Genomic DNA, 15,225 nt, shown 5'->3' on the forward strand with positions numbered 1-15,225 from the left:
TCAGGGCTGGGCTGTGCTGAAGCCACTGTGGTGTGCTGCAGCTCAATCCCTGCTGTGCCCTGACCTGGAGAGGGCTGGTTCAGAAGGGGAGGGCGTGCAGGCCTGTTACCCCCCCCTCCAACATCCGCTGAGCTGTCAGCATTTCCCTGGAGGCACATCACATTGTTCCTGTGGGAGTCTCCGACAGTGGCCCACATACTGGGAGCTGCCAGGGCACAGGGAGCTGGCACCGGGATGCCACACATCCAGAGCTCAGCCTCTCAGCCCTGCCTGACCTTGATTCACTGTAGCATCATTTGTAACTGATTTTACATAATTTTTCTCACCACTGACAAGCTGAACTGCTGCTGCTCCGTATCTCCTCCTCCTCAGTTTCATTTTGACATCACCACGTTCTCACTGTAGGTGTGATGATGTCACCTGGCTGCCCTGACACTGCTGGGTCTATTCCTAGGCATAGAGGGGTCACCTTGCTGTGACAGGTCATCTCGTCACTTGTTACAGTGCCTTGGCCCCCCTCTGACTCAAAGGATTTTGCTTTGGTTGTGATTTTTATTAGATTAGTGCTTGGTGCTGGGGAGATCGCTCACAGTGATAAGTTACTTCAAGGAAGAGCCACCTCTAGACATGTTCTGAGTTTGTGTTACAGCTACATATTGCCAATAATCTTTAGATTCCTAGTTTTATATTTTTTCAGGATGCCATGGAATATAAAAACTCTTCTGATTGTAAATGCAGTTTAGCACCATTTCCCCCCTTTTTTTTCCATTCCAATAGCATTTTCCATTAAACCACCTAAACCAAGATCCAAATAACATTAAGAAATCACTGTCCACCTTTGCAGATATATTTTTTAAAAACTGCCAAACTCACATTTTAGAATCATAGAATCCTAGGAGGGTTTGGGTGGGAATGGACCTTAAGGATCATCTCATTCCAACCTCCTGCCATGGGCAGGGACACCTTCCACTAGACGAGGTTGCTCCAAGCCCCATCCAACCTGACCTTGAGCACTTGCAGCGACGCAGCATCCACAGTTCCTCTGTGCAAACCCCGCCTATTTCAAAATAGTAAGAAACACTGCAACATTATAATAATCCCCACTTAATAATGCTTGTGATCTCTTCCCTGTTGGCACCCACAGCATGGCACTTCTCCCTTCCAGGTCCCTCACACCTTGGAGAGGAGGGTGATGCTCACCAGCTCATGGGGAGCGGGAATCCACAGCCCCAGGGAGCAATTTCCCAGGAAGGTCAGCCAGGAACCTTTCTCTCCCAACCCAAGTGAAACAGTGCTCAGGCTGCCCCACAGCACCCAGTATTTTGTTATCACTAAAAAAGCCAGCTCCCCCTCGCTCCCAGCCAGCAGGTGCAGGGTCACATTTATTGGGGAGCACTGTGCTTGCCTCTGCCTGCCAGATCCAGCTGCTCCTGCAGCTTCCCCGCCGGCGCACAGCCTGCTGCTGGCAGGGAGGCAGCTCTGCTCTCTCGCGCCGTGCAAAATGTCCTCTGCCTCCTGGGCAGAGCAGGCATCCAAGGAGTCTCTAAGCAGGCATCTGAGCAAGAATCTCTTCCTGCTGGGCTTCTCCTCTGTCCTACAGGCAGCCCTGGGATGGGTGGCAGCCCCATCCCCAGCCACCCACCAAACCCCGAGCGCACCAACCTCCCCTTGGCACCCTGCACCTGGGCCCTCTCCACAGCTGGAGGCAGGGCTGCCATTTCCAGGCTTGCCCCTCCCAGGCTGCTCTGTTTTCATTCCCAGGCCTGGGAGCCAGGAGAGGAATAAGCCGAGGTCAGAGCAAAGGCCTGGACCCATCCCCATGGCTCAGCTGCGGCGGCTGAAAGAGCAGCTCCCTCTGAGGAGGCGCCTGTGCCCCGTGAAAGACACACACCTCAGCTGTGTTTGCCCGCTAAAAATAAAGCACCCGGCTCCCCTCATGAGGAAGTATTTACTTTGGGGGAAAAAAAATGTATTGTGTACAGTTCTGGCTAGAGAAACAATGTGAATGCCCCCAGTCTCGGTCTGAGTCAGCACAGAGTATTGGGAAAATTATTTTTTCCTGTACCTCAGTTTCCCCAGGAGAAATGAGCTCTCTTGGGTCAGAGGGATGCTCAGCTGCTCAGGAGGGCTGGGGCTGTTTTCACTGCAGTGAGTGGAGCTGGAGACTAAGTGCAGGATAGGGCTCCTGTTTGCTTGGTGCAACAAGACACAAGACGAAATGCTCAGCACAGGGAAGCACCATCAGCATTTTAGCAACTGCTTTTCTCCCATTTTTCAACCAGAAATGATCAGAAAAAAATACCTAGCAAAACATTTCCAGGAGAAAAAAGAGCAAAATCTGTCAGTCAGAGCATTTCCCATCGTCTTCTTGTGGGTTCTTTTATTCTGAGCAGTACAGCTGATACTGTTTTCAGCCCAGTGTCTTCCTGGTGCCTATTTCTAAGGCACGCTCTGTGCCACTGGCATGAGGGGCAAGAGGAAGAGGGAAGTTCGAGGAATCTAGCTCCTCTTTCTCCTCGCAGCATTAGCAGAGTGAGCCTGCTGTGGTTTAACATATCCCCCGCAAAAGCTGCTTTCATCCTACACCTAAATACCATGAGGAGTGAACTTCCTAAAGCCCTGGAGAAGTCTAAATATAGAAGCCAATCAAGGGCTGACTTCCCAGAGATGAGAAGTACCAAGAACAGTTTCTTGATCAAAAGTTGTAAGAGTCCATATTGAAATAAAACGTCTGTTTTGGTGCTGAAGCCTGTGCAGGAGGAGTGGTTGCAGAGGTGGGCTGTGGGCTGGTGGTGGCCACAGTGCTGGCACAGGTGGACACTGGGGGGCCATGGGCTGCCCAGGGAGATGGACTTGAAGAATTGTGGTGTTCAGAGGAAATTCTTCCCTGTGAGGGTGGCGAGGCCCTGGCACAGGCTACACAGAGAAGCTGTGGCTGCCCCATCCCTGGAAGTGTTCAAGGCCAGGCTGGATGGGACTTGGAGAAATCTGGTCTAGTGGAAGGTGTCCCTGCCCATGGCAGAGGGATTGGAACAAGATGGTTTTTAAGGTCCCTTCTAATCCAAACCATTCTATGTTTCTATGATCTCTGGAGCGCTTGATAGGAAGTCTCTGGTGTCATGGCAGGATTACATTCCATCCTGTATGTCACAGTTTCTGATCCCAGTAGGTCCCAATTGCTTTGTCCTGTGCACATCCACTCCCTGGTCCAGCTGAGCATTTTTGTCAGAAGACCAACAATTCCCTTAGAACAAAATACAACTTGTAGAAAATTAGAAAGACGCTTCAAAGAGGAAAGAGCAGCAGAGTGCTCAGATAAAACCCAAACCCCACTTTTCCTCATATCAAAAAAGGGATTCTCCTTTGTGCAGCAGAAGGAACCACCCAGGGCTGGAAGAAAGGGCGAGGGATGTGTGAGTGCCACAGGAATGGCACTGCTGCTGGTGTCAGCTGGGGAACCCACGGTCATGCCATGGGGTGACTCCAGCGGGGGACAGGAGCACTCTGATCCTGACCTGGCTGGGGACAGCGGCTGTGTCCCACAGCCAGCAGCAGCTGGAGCACAGGCAGAGCAAGCGACGTGGCCAGTCTCTGTGTGCAGGGGAGGTGACCTTGAGGGACAGCTCGATACGGCTGGCCCCAAACATCCAGCTCAGCTGTCCCAGGGCTGAGGGTGACAGTGGCCCTTCCAGCCAGCAGCAGGAAATTAGTTTAACGTGCGCCTCTGTACGGGGGTGGGGAGATGCTGTGGTTGGGAGATACAGAAGGGAACGCTTTCATGTGGGAAGTGCAAGGAGAGGCGAGGGCAGAGGGTCTGCTCCCGGGCAGAGAGCAGAACACAGCCATTATCAGGCAGGGCTCTGCTGGCAGGAAGCGGCTTTTGACTCACAGGAAGCTGAATTCGGCTGGTATCGGCCCCTCGTGCGAGGGCCGGGGCAGTGTTTTATCTGCTGTTGAGCACAGCAGATGGGGAAGCAGTCAGCACTCCCTCCCATCCCACTCCTGCTCCAGCAGTCCCAGTCTGATGCCCTCCAGCATAACCCCCTTGGAGAAGGGATGCTTCCCTGCAGAGCTGTGATGTGGGGTAGCTTCCTGGGCCCCAGGAGAACTGCCAGTCCCACTGGAGAAAGCAGATATTGCCCTGCCAGGCAGTGCAAGGGCAGAGCCAAGACCCTCCATGGTGCTGAGCCCAGAACGGGCAGCTTCCAGTTCTTCTGGCAGTGTCTACCCCAGTCAGTCTCAAGAGGAGCTGGGAGCGTGCAGGCTTTGGAGAGCTCAGGTTAAATGCTCCCAGGTTCTCCCAAACCCAAGTTCAAGTTGGGGAAGGGCTTGCAGGGTTGAGAAGTCCTGTGCATGAAGCCTGATGTCATCCCTTAGCCTCCCTGGAGCTGCCTGGGTTGGGAGTCTGGTTTCGCTGGGGTGGTGGCAGCTCACCGGGGCTTGGGGTGGAGGTCACCGTGGGCAGCATGGACTGGATCAGGTGGCAGCTGCTGGCCGTGGATCTGCTGCCCCACAGAAAACAGGGCTAGCTCATCAGTGATACAGTTTGGCTGTGAAAATCTCCCATTATGGCAGTTTTCACACCCAGGCTGGGCTGCTGAGGAATGGCCACAGGGGCTGGTGGAGACACAGCGGGTTGCGGGGAGCAGAGGGAGCTGGGTGGGTGGAGGAGGCAGGTCATGGAGATGTGTGGGTGCTGCTGCCAGGCTCCAAGGCAGGACAGGAGCGATGGCAGGGCTGTGTGGGAGCATGGCAGAGCTATGGAGCCATGGCAGGACTGTGGGAGCCATGGCAGGTCTGTGTGGGAGCCACAGCAGGGCCATGTGGGAACAAGGCAGATCCGTGTGGGAGCATGGCAAGGCCCTAGGAGCTTTGGGATGGCTTTGGGAGCCATGGCAGGTCCTTGAGGGAGGCCTGGCAGGTCTGTGTGGGAGCCATTGCAGCTCCATGTGGGAACATGCCAGGTCCATGGGGGAGCCGAGGCAAGTCCGGGTGGGAGCCTGACGGGGCTGCGGGAGCAGGGCAGGTCCGTGTGGGATGGGAGCCTGACGGAGCTGCGGGAGCAGGGCAGGTCCGTGTGGGATGGGAACCTGAAGGGGCTGCAGGAGCAGGGCAGGTCTGTGTGGGATGGGAGCCTGAAGGGGCTGCGGGAGCAGGGCAGGTCCGTGTGGGATGGGAACCTGACGGGGCTGCGGGAGCAGGACAGGTCCGTGTGGGATGGCAGCCTGATGGAGCTGCGGGAGCAGGGCAGGTCCGTGTGGGATGGGAGCCTGACGGGGCTGCGGGAGCAGGGCAGGTCCGTGTGGGATGGGAGCCTGACGGGGCTGCGGGAGCAGGACAGGTCCGTGTGGGATGGGAGCCTGAAGGGGCTGCGGGAGCAGGGCAGGTCCGTGTGGGATGGGAGCCTGACGGGGTGCGGGAGCAGGGCAGGTCCGTGTGGGATGGGAGCCTGACGGGGTGCGGGAGCAGAGCAGGTCCGTGTGGGGGTGTGGCGGGGCTGTGGAAGTGCGGCAGGGCTGCAGTGGGGCTCGACAAGTGAGCAGAGCTCCGGCGGGATGGCGGTGCCTGGGGGCGGTAGGAACCCGCCCCTGCCCGCCCGTCCCAGGCTCGGCGAGGTGCGGGCCCCGCGGCCGCCGGTGCCTGCCCCGGGCCGGTCCGCGGCGGGCGGGGCGCGGGGGCAGCGGGCGCGGGGCGGCGGCGGCGGGCCCGGGGGAGCGGATTACCGCCGGTTGCCGTGGTTACCCGCTACCTGCCGGCGGGCCCCAGCCCGGCCCGGGCGGGGGGGCTCGCCCGGCCCTGCCTCCCTCTCCGCCGCGGCAGATGTCACCCCGCGCCGCCGCTCGGGGCTGCCCGGTCGCTCCCCGTCCCCTCCCGCCGCACCGCCCCCGTCCCGGGCCGGGCGGAGGCCGAGCGTGCCCGGGGCGCTGCCGAGAACAAAGGTGCCGGGGCTCCAGCGCCATGGCCGGGCCCTGGGAAGCGCTGCCCGGGCCGTGGCGCACCCGGGACAGCGCTGCCTGAAATGGCTGTCGCCGCCCGGGGCCGGGCACGGGAGGCGACATCGGCCCGCAGAGGCGCCTCCCGGCACCGATCCGCCGGTGCTGGAGGTGGCCGGGGTCGGCGGGGTGGAGCAGGGACACGGGAGGTGCAGGGGCAGCGAGGCCCAGGAGAGTGGTCCTAGGGCAGAGGGTCCCGGGGGTATTGGCGCTCAGAGATGTGGAACTAGAGGAGGTGGGGAAGACAAAGGACACTGGGGAGGAAAAAGACCTGATGGAGGAGAGGAGCTGAGAGGAGAGAGTGCTCACAGCAATGGGAAGGTGGGGAGGATGAGAGGAAAGGTGGGGTGAGAACTGTGGGGCACAGTAAACAGAGACAGAGATGGAGAGAGACAGACCGGTGCTGGGCAAATATAGGAGAAAGGAGGATGGCTGGAAGGTGGTAGAGGGACTTTTCAGCACCTGAAATGCCACCGGCTTCTAAGCACCTCTGTCAGGGCTGAGCTTTGCTCCTGAGATCTTTTACTCCTTGGGCGGGCAGGTGACTTCTAATAAAGCCCCAACAACAGGACAGGGTAAAAGCATCCCTTCTTCCCATTCTGCTTCCCAACTGAATTTTTATTGCTATTTAAACCTGAGGGGTTTTAAGCCTTTCTGAGATATTATGGGCTCTGACTCATGCCTTGAATACTGGTGAGCAATGCTGGGTGTGGAAGGAGGAACCCGAGGGGCGTGGGCCCCTCGGAGAGGTTCTTTACAGCACACGTGTCCTCTTAAATCCTAGGTCAACATTTGGATATATTGCCAGATATAAACCTCCCTAATCCTGGAGGCACTGACTTGATACAGCTTCTTATACCCAGTGGCTTTGATACTGCTTGTATCTCACCTGCTTCCCAAAGCTAAATAATCATCACGGGGAGAGCAGTCACAAGGCTAAGGAGGGGATGGAGGATCGCTGCAAGGAGTCAGGGGAGGATCGCTGCAGGGAGTGGGATGCTGAGGAGGCAGCTCCGGCATCCGGCATCCAGCCGGGGTGGAGAGGAGAGCGCTGCTGGTGTGCAGGGAGGCTGTAGCAATGCCCAGACCCTGAGGTTACCTTCACTGCATTCCTTCTGAAAGCGGGGAGGAAACAGGGACCTGCTGCCCGTGCAGGAGGAGGATATTAGCTGGTTGGAAACAATGATTTGCATACAGGGTTGGTTACAGCTTTAATTTTGAGGGCTCTGCTTGTTAGATCTGACTGTGCTTTTCCCCTGCTGCATTTTCCTTTGTCCTGTTTCTGTAATTATCCTCATTTCAACCCTGCTCTGAGGATTATTGGTCAGTAGGAAGCCTCCTAATGCCCGTTCCTCCTTGGCAGGGGAATACCCATGCCCTCGATTAAACTGAAACTCTCTGAACGGTGACAGAAGAAATTAGATCTATATTCCTCAAAGACACTCCCTGGGGCGAAGTTTCCCGACCCCCACCACGCAGCCCTGCCACCCTGCCCCTTGTGTTCGCTCTCAATATTCTCTTTGTTACAGCCACCTTCAGACCCGGCTTGGGGCTCCCCGGGGAGGGGAGAGGTGGTTTGTGTTGGAAAATCCTCGTGCTCCTGTCCCGGGTGAGCTCAGCCACCGTCCCGCTGCAGCGTGTGCCCAGGACAGGCAGTCTCTGTTCCGAAATTGGGGTGAGGAGCCAACTCTAATAGGCAGCGCTGTACATTAAATGACTGCTCCTCTGAGATGTTGGGTAGCTCCAGCAGAAGGTGGGCCCACTAAGTGATTGATTTTTGAGAGGCCCTTCACTGGTGGCTTAAAGAACAGCATTTATTCAATCTATAGACTGTGTAAGATACACAGAGCCCAACCAAGGACAACACAAACGCAGGTCAGGAGACTGGCTGTTCCTTTTGCATGCAGACCCCTGCCAGACCCTGCCCACAAACCCTGCCCACAGCTCCCTGCCAGCTTCTGCCTGCCCTCAGGGACCTGTGAATGCAGGTGAAAAAGGTAGTTTGCAGGTAATTTAGATGTGCAGGTTGCTGCTTAGCAGCCCGGTGGGTACCCACTGGACAACATCCATGCATTCCTTTTGGAAAGCAGCCCTTAAAGGGATGTAATATATATACATAGATAGATAGATATAGACAGATATAATATTAAATTTTTTTTTCTTTATGCAAAAATGGCATTTTTTCAAGGAGCAAGCTAAGTGATCTCCCAAAGTCCGTCCTTTTCTTGGTCCCCCCTGCCATTACAATAGCCACTGACCACCTCCCACTAGCCCTTCCTGCCCTTGTGCTTTGTGCCAAGTGCTGATAGCAGCTGCCGGGTCCCAGAGGCTGCCTCCCCTTCCCACGGCATACCCTGCCAGTGTGAGCTGACACCGTTGGTGCCAGTCAGCTCGGAGGAGCACTGCTCCCCACACTTCCCACTCCCATCAGTCTGTCACCACTGTCGTGTGGCAGAATTACTGCCTCCTGCTCTCCAGCACATCCGAACACACAAAGAGCTGTGCTGCTGCTGCCAGCGCTCAGCTGCTCTGCGTCTGTGAGAGGGAGGGAGCCTTGGAAAGGTCAGTGCAGGGAAGGAGGGGATGCTGGCTCCTTCCTTTAGGGGCTGTATCCTGGCATCACAGTGAAACCTTGTCCTGCTGGCTGATCCATATCCACAGGGACTGCAGCCAGCGAGAGTACCTCACATCTCAGGGCTTCCCAGGATGGTTTAGCACCATGTGCAGGTCTAAAGAGCTTCCCCCGCCTGTTCCCCGCCTAGCAAAACCATCCCACATTACAGAAATTGAATTTCTTGATCAGTTGTGACTCCACTCTGGACTCTTCCCTTGTTTTTATTCCTGGCCCAATTTCACTGCCAGCTTTAGCAGCACGACAGCAGCAGCCGCCACTGCCCTGGCTACAGCAGGATCCTCCCTGAAGCGATGTTTAATTTATCCCCCACATCCCCCATGCCCAAGGCAGCCCGAGGCAGGAGCACAGCCACTCTGCCCCCTCCAACCACGTTAGCCCCGGGCCGATCTCGTCACCCCTGTCACCCATCGCTGACACTAACTCAACTTGCCTGCACTGTTGTAGGGGGCAGATGGACTGTCGGAGCCCGAGGGCATCTCTCTCAAACGCGTGGCTGTGGTGGAAGATTTCTTTGACATCATCTACTCGATGCATGTGGAAAGCTCGTCGGAGCCGGGCAAAGCACCCAAACATGCCGGGCAGAAGAAAACCTACCGAGCGGTGAGAGTCCCCCTGTGCCCGGGCAGGGCGGGCACCGGAGCGGAGGGGCTGCGGGAGGGACAGTCCCTCGGCGATGGGCACCACAGGACAGGTAGAAGCAGAGCCACTGGCAGGAGGCAGAGGCGAGGCAGAGCCCAGTGTGCCTGTGCGGGGAGGCGTGAGGAAGGAGGGGTTTAAAGGCAGAGCAGCTGTGCTCGGGGATGGAATCCGGGCTGCAGCGGCAGCACAGAGCGGTGCCGGGAGAGGAGAGAGCAGGGGAATCATACAAAGACACTGTGCGTGTCTGAAGGGAAAAGGAAGAGAAATCCGCACTATTAGTGATGGATGAGAGAATGTTTGTCCGGTGCCTTGCTTGCTGTCAGTCATCTGCCTCCCTGTCTCCCTCAGCCAGAGGGAAATGTCTCTTGTGGGCCTTGAAGGTCAGGAGCAACCAGACAGGGGGACTGGGGCATGGCCGTGGCCTTTCCTTCCTCTCCTGCCCATCCTGGGTTTCCTCAGTTACAAAATGGAGGCAGGCACCAAGCTAAGGCTTGTCTTGGTTCCTCGGTTCTATGGATGCCAAGAATCAGCTCTATCCACCCTGAAACACCACTCTAGTTAGGTCAGGAATAATTTAGCTTGAAGTGTGCTTCTCCAGGGAGCTTGCTGTTTTCTCCTGACTCTGCACAGCCCTTCCATGCAAACGTTTGGGCTCTCCTCTTACAAGAAGAGCTGAATTTACTGTCCAGAACCAAGCTACTCCCTTGAATCCCATAGCCCTAAGGACCAGGTCGCTTGGAGACAGAAGTGGCTTGCTGGCAGCTCATCTCTCTGGTGTATACAATGTCACAGGGAGGTCTTTGCAGGCTGCCCTCATCTCCGTGATGATGCCTGAGGTTCTGCACAGCTCACTGTGCTGCCAGAGTCAGCACAGGGTTGGAGTCTGTCCTGCCTGGCAGTGCTGGTGAGGCAGCCCAGTGCCCTGCAGCCTCCCACATGTGGTGAGAGTCCCCAGGGAGCAGGGCTCTGCACACAGAGCTCATGGCATCGCTCCCTGCCCTGAGCACTGCAGTCCTGCCCCTGGGCAGAGCGCAGGGCTGGGGGCTGGGGCACGCACTGACCCTCCCTGGCTGGGGGCAAGTGACCTTTCTGTGGTCCAGGGGGGCAGCCCCAGCAGCATGACCGCAATTCAAGAACTTTCTGCTCATTTCCCCAGCAGACCACTCCGACCCTTCCCTAATTCCTTCAATTCATCTCTCTGGAGGACTAATCTGTGCCCTGCACAGCCCCAGGGGAGCAGGCTGGATCCGTCTGTTTTCCCAGGCCTGCTCACAGCAGTCAGAGAGCTTCACGCTCCACCCCTCATCTCCCTCTTGAGCTGAGATCATCACATTAGCAGCGTGTATCCCCTCCTGACCTGGCAGGACGCTGCTGGCTGGGCTGCCCAGCCTCGCTCCTGCCCTCACTCCTGCCCTTGCTGCCCAGAGAGCCTTTGTTAGCCTGAGCTGGAAGGTGAAATGGTGCAGAGCACACGCCACGCCTGGCACGGGTGCACAAAGGGACACTGCTGTGTGGCCAGCTGGGAGGCTCCAGGGTCCCCTGCCTCCATCTCCCTGCTCCCTTTCCCCACCACTTCTGATTAGAGACACTGGAGAGTTTGCCCTTGTCCATGACCTCCGGAGGGAGGCAATCAGAAAGGGAGTTTGGATGGGAGATAACTCATCAAGGAAGCTGTCTGCTCTGCAGAGCATCAAATCAGCTGAGAAATAACAACTGTATCACTAAAATTAGCCAAACACTTGCAGCAGAGACTGTGGGCTTGCTGGAGCCAAAGAGGCAGGGAGATGGCTGAGGTGGCAGGCAGCACGCAGGGACAGTTCCCTGCCTGCAGCACCCCACCACGGCTGCCACCAGCAATTTCCAGGCCCCTCATTTCAGCGTTTCTGTGGGAATCCCTTGTGCTCATGCATCGATAAATATCGCACCGAGGCAAAGACTGAGCTGGCATCCGCTCGGCCACGGCAGAGCTCGCTGGGGCTTCAGCTAAATAGGAGGAGAATCCCTTGAGGACCAGGCAGTGCAGCCTCCATTTGAGCGCTGGGACAAGGTCCCCGCCTGAACTTTCCACCCATCTGGCATTCTGTGCCTGTGAAAGGCCGGGCTCTGCTGCCGCGCAGTGGAGATGGATGCGGCTCCCTCCCACCGCAGAGCCGGGCACAGCACTGCCTTAGCCGTGATCCAGCAAAGCCCCTGCCCCTGCCCCGCTGCTCTGCTTCTAGAACAGCACCCCTCCGGGTAGGAAAATGAGTGGAATTTAGGTATTTTTGTATTTAATGTGGACTTCTAGAATTTCAGAATTATTTATCAGCTGTGTCAGGCAGGAGTATGATGCCCACTGGCCAGAGCAGGGGGATCAGGACATCCTGGGCCGTCCACCCAGCTCAGCCCCATCACCAGCCCTCACCCACGAGGTGTCTGATTGCAGCCCCACTTCCCGTCCTGAGCCCCACTTCTGCTGGGCTCGCAGCCCCGAGGACTGGCACAAACAATTGAATTTCTGTCTGCTTTATGACCCCACTTGTAAGTGCTGTGACCCCTGTGGAGGTCACGGCCCCTGGTTTGGGAACCGCAGTGCTCGGACAAGTCACTTAGACCAAACAGGATGGGTGATTAACCATAGGAGCCAGCCCAAAGTAAGAGGTGGGCTCTCCACCTTTTAATGCCTTCCAATTAAGACCAGATGGCTTCCTGGATGATGTTTTAGGCAAACCACAGGCCACTGCCACTGGGCTACAGGAGAACCTGGGTGAAGTTTTGTGACTTGTGCTACACAGGTCAGACTCCAAGATTTGATGGTCCTTTATGGCCTTAAATAACTTTGTCTACATTAAAATCGACTCATTTCTTCTCCAAATAACCCAGTCTTGATCTTTAGAAATACCATAAAATTACTGCTGGCAGGAATTAATTGCAATAACAGGGATTGCCAGACACCTTCTGTGGGTGCTTAGGTCTGGATCTAGTGTTTAACTTCAAGCATTCAAGTTTTAAATATTTATCCTTAGCTTTTCCTCATCTGTAAAATATATATCCTACAAAGGTTCAGGAGACTTAATTCATTACTGTTTGGAAAAATGCTTTCAATTCCCTAGATAAAATATGTCACAGATGTGCAAAGTATTATTAACAGTAATTGATTGTCATTGTGGGAAAAAGTGACCTGCCCTTACAAAAGATTAATGGATTCTTCAGGTTAGTGGTGTGATGGTAATTAACAATGCAAACAGAGCTGACGAGGCCTTACTTTCACATTTGATTCTTACACGGTCATAGCTTTGCTCTTCCCAGGCTCCAAGAGGGAATGAGTTTCTGGGAAGGCATGGGTGTGCAGGGATACCAAAGGTCTGTTCATTTGTGGCTTGGTGCTTCACTGGCACACCAGTTACCCTCCCAAAGAGTTCCCCCACCAACAGCTGCTGTGGAGGGAGGGATTTAGGGCTGGAGGGGACAAGGTGTGGCTACGAGGTGTGCCCGTGGTCCCCGTGCTCTCCACCCCGTTCTCCCTCTCCCAGGACATACAGCTCTGTTGTTTCCTCAGATTGCAGAGACCTATGCTTTCCTCCCGAGAGAAGCTGTGACCAGGTTCCTGATGAGCTGCACTGAATGCCAGAAGAGGATGCATTTCAACTCCAATGGCCTGGAGCCCAAAGGTAAAGGCGAGTGACTTCTGCCAGCAGAGCTGACTCTGCATTTTGCACCAGCACAGTGCCACCCACAGCTGCCAGATACTGTCCTGCCCAGGAGATACATCGTAACCTAAGGGTTTTCCTAACCTGGGCTATTTTTCATCTTATAACCAAGCTGAAGGAATTGCTTAAACCTGCTTCTTACAGCTTAGGGAGCAGAAGCAGCCTGGCTTTCTTTCCAGACTTCCCCAGTGCCGCCCAAAACATGGGTCAGAAATACCACAGATATGGCTGCAATCACCCACCATGTGAGGGTGGGAACCTCAATGTCTTAAAAAAAACCAACATAACCTCAGGTTTTTCCCTGGAACTGGTAATTTTGTATTGAAATACATGGAATATGTCTGAATAGCTGAAGTTTCTGATAAAGAAGCAATTTACACTTAATTAATAGATAAGCACGTGATCCTGAGTTAGATAATGGCAAGTGTTTTGGCAGTCACATTTACACTGTGCCTGTGTACACACACAATTAGTGTGGCCACTGAGGTGGTTGACTCGTTATAGTTCTTTTGTGGACAGATCCAATCTGCAGCTTCTGAGGTCTAAGAGAGAGCAGGAGTGGGAAGAAGATGGGACTGGGTTCTCTTCTAGAGTAGCTGGTTACATGTTCATTTGGTTGTTTGCTGAACTACAAACTTGTTTTCATGGTCAAGTGCAAAGCAAGTGAAAGTGATGTTGATTTCAGCCATCAAAATTGCTTCTTTAAAAAAACAAAAAACTAAGCAAACTGGAGGGAGTTGGTCTGTTTCAAAAGTGGCAAGGCAAAGGGCTTGGCAGCTCTTACCAGGAAGGGAAGCAGAATTTAAGGAACAAAAGGTGCAACAGTAGAGAATTTCTAGTATTAAATGCTGATTGCCAACTGTTTACTGCTGGGAGCAGAGCTATGGACATCCCAGAGGTTTTGTGTAAGTGGATTATGTGCCATCTATCCAGAGGTAGTGGCTGAAATGTTTTGTACTCATAATTTCAAAAACTCTCCCAAATAGCTCCATGTGAATTCTATTAGTTGAAGTCCCATTACCACAGCACTTCCCACTCTGCCAGCTAAGGGCCTGATCCTTCTTTCCATTTACATCCAGAAAATTTTGGCCTTTGGCCTTGCTGGGAGCAAACCTGACCTTCACTCGGATTGCACCCTGTCCCTCTGTGTGACATTCTGAGCAGCAGCCAGCCCCTGGACAGGAAGGGTGATGGCATGAGGCAGGCCAACAGGGATGTCACTTGTTGGCTTCACCCACACCAGGACATCTTCCTAAATGTCTGGCAGCAGCTGAGCTGCCAGTTCCAGCGCTTGGGATCCCGTTTTAGGAGGCAGCTGATAAAAAGGGTTGTTGTTCCTTCACAGATTCACAGACTGGCTGGGTTTGGAAGGAACTTTGAGGTCAGTCTCACTCCAACCCCTTGCAGGGACAACTTCCATTAGATCAGGTTGCTCAGAGCCCCATCCAACCTGGGGCCTTCAGGGGCTTCCACCCACCCACCATCCCAGCAACACCCACCCATCCCAGTTCAGAGGCAGCTCAGGGAACACCTGGGGCTGGAAATCCCTCCCACTGTGGTCCTGGCTGTGGGAAACATGATCAAGGCTGACATCCATCTGTCCTGAACAAATTTATAAATTAATATCAGTTATTGATTATTTTCATAAAGCTTCTCCCTTTAGCAGTTCTCTTAAAAATAAATCAGTCAGGAATACAAAGGATCCCACAGGTAAAAAGTCTTATTTTAACCCCCACGAATGAAAGGACAGAAGGTGCTTCTCTGCCTGAATAGCACCTAAATAGTGACTAAGTACATGTGAAAATGCATTGAGTAGATTAGATAAGGTTACTTTTCCTGGGGAAGGGTGTCTGATTTCACTAACACTATACAGGAATTTGTCTGGAGCAAATCACCTAAAAAAACCACTGGGGTCATAGAAGAATTGCTGAGGTGTATGCACGTGCATACACACATAGAGGCACATACAGGTAAAGTTTAACTCAGTAAGATGACAACATTTGAGTAATTCCCATCTCTTTCTACTTCTCTTGTCTGTGAAAGAAATCTGAATACATTTAATTTGTGATCACAAAAATCCCTAATTAAACATATCTGACATCAAACCCTGCAGGGCACCCACATCATTCATAAAAGCAAATTGTCTTGCTTGTGGGAAAGTTTGAACGTCACTGGACTTCACTGGGATCTCTTTACAGTGTTATTAAATTAGGAGTAATTCTGGTGGAGTGATAAAAATGTGGAGCTAGGATCAAAACCGTTTCTGCCT

General features: G+C 54.2%; 1 protein-coding gene and 1 long non-coding RNA gene across 2 annotated transcripts in view; one reads left to right on the top strand and one right to left on the bottom strand.

The window, feature by feature from the left end:
- NOL4L (nucleolar protein 4 like) overlaps positions 1–15,225 on the top strand; it is a 63,924-nt gene that overhangs the window by 9,088 nt on the left and 39,611 nt on the right. Inside the window, exons 2-3 of the mRNA XM_030288992.4 lie at positions 9,073–9,228; positions 12,806–12,917. Of these exons, the coding sequence (XP_030144852.1) occupies positions 9,073–9,228; positions 12,806–12,917 (268 nt within the window). The remainder of the gene's footprint in view (positions 1–9,072; positions 9,229–12,805; positions 12,918–15,225) is intronic.
- Positions 1,930–9,357, bottom strand: LOC140680348 (uncharacterized). Its single transcript, XR_012051523.1, has 2 exons — positions 9,223–9,357; positions 1,930–3,244 (listed from the first exon to the last, which is right to left on the bottom strand). It is a non-coding gene; the product is annotated as an uncharacterized lncRNA (long non-coding RNA).

The sequence above is a fragment of the Taeniopygia guttata genome, chromosome 20 (genome assembly GCF_048771995.1).
Source record: "Taeniopygia guttata chromosome 20, bTaeGut7.mat, whole genome shotgun sequence".
NCBI lineage: Eukaryota > Metazoa > Chordata > Aves > Passeriformes > Estrildidae > Taeniopygia > Taeniopygia guttata.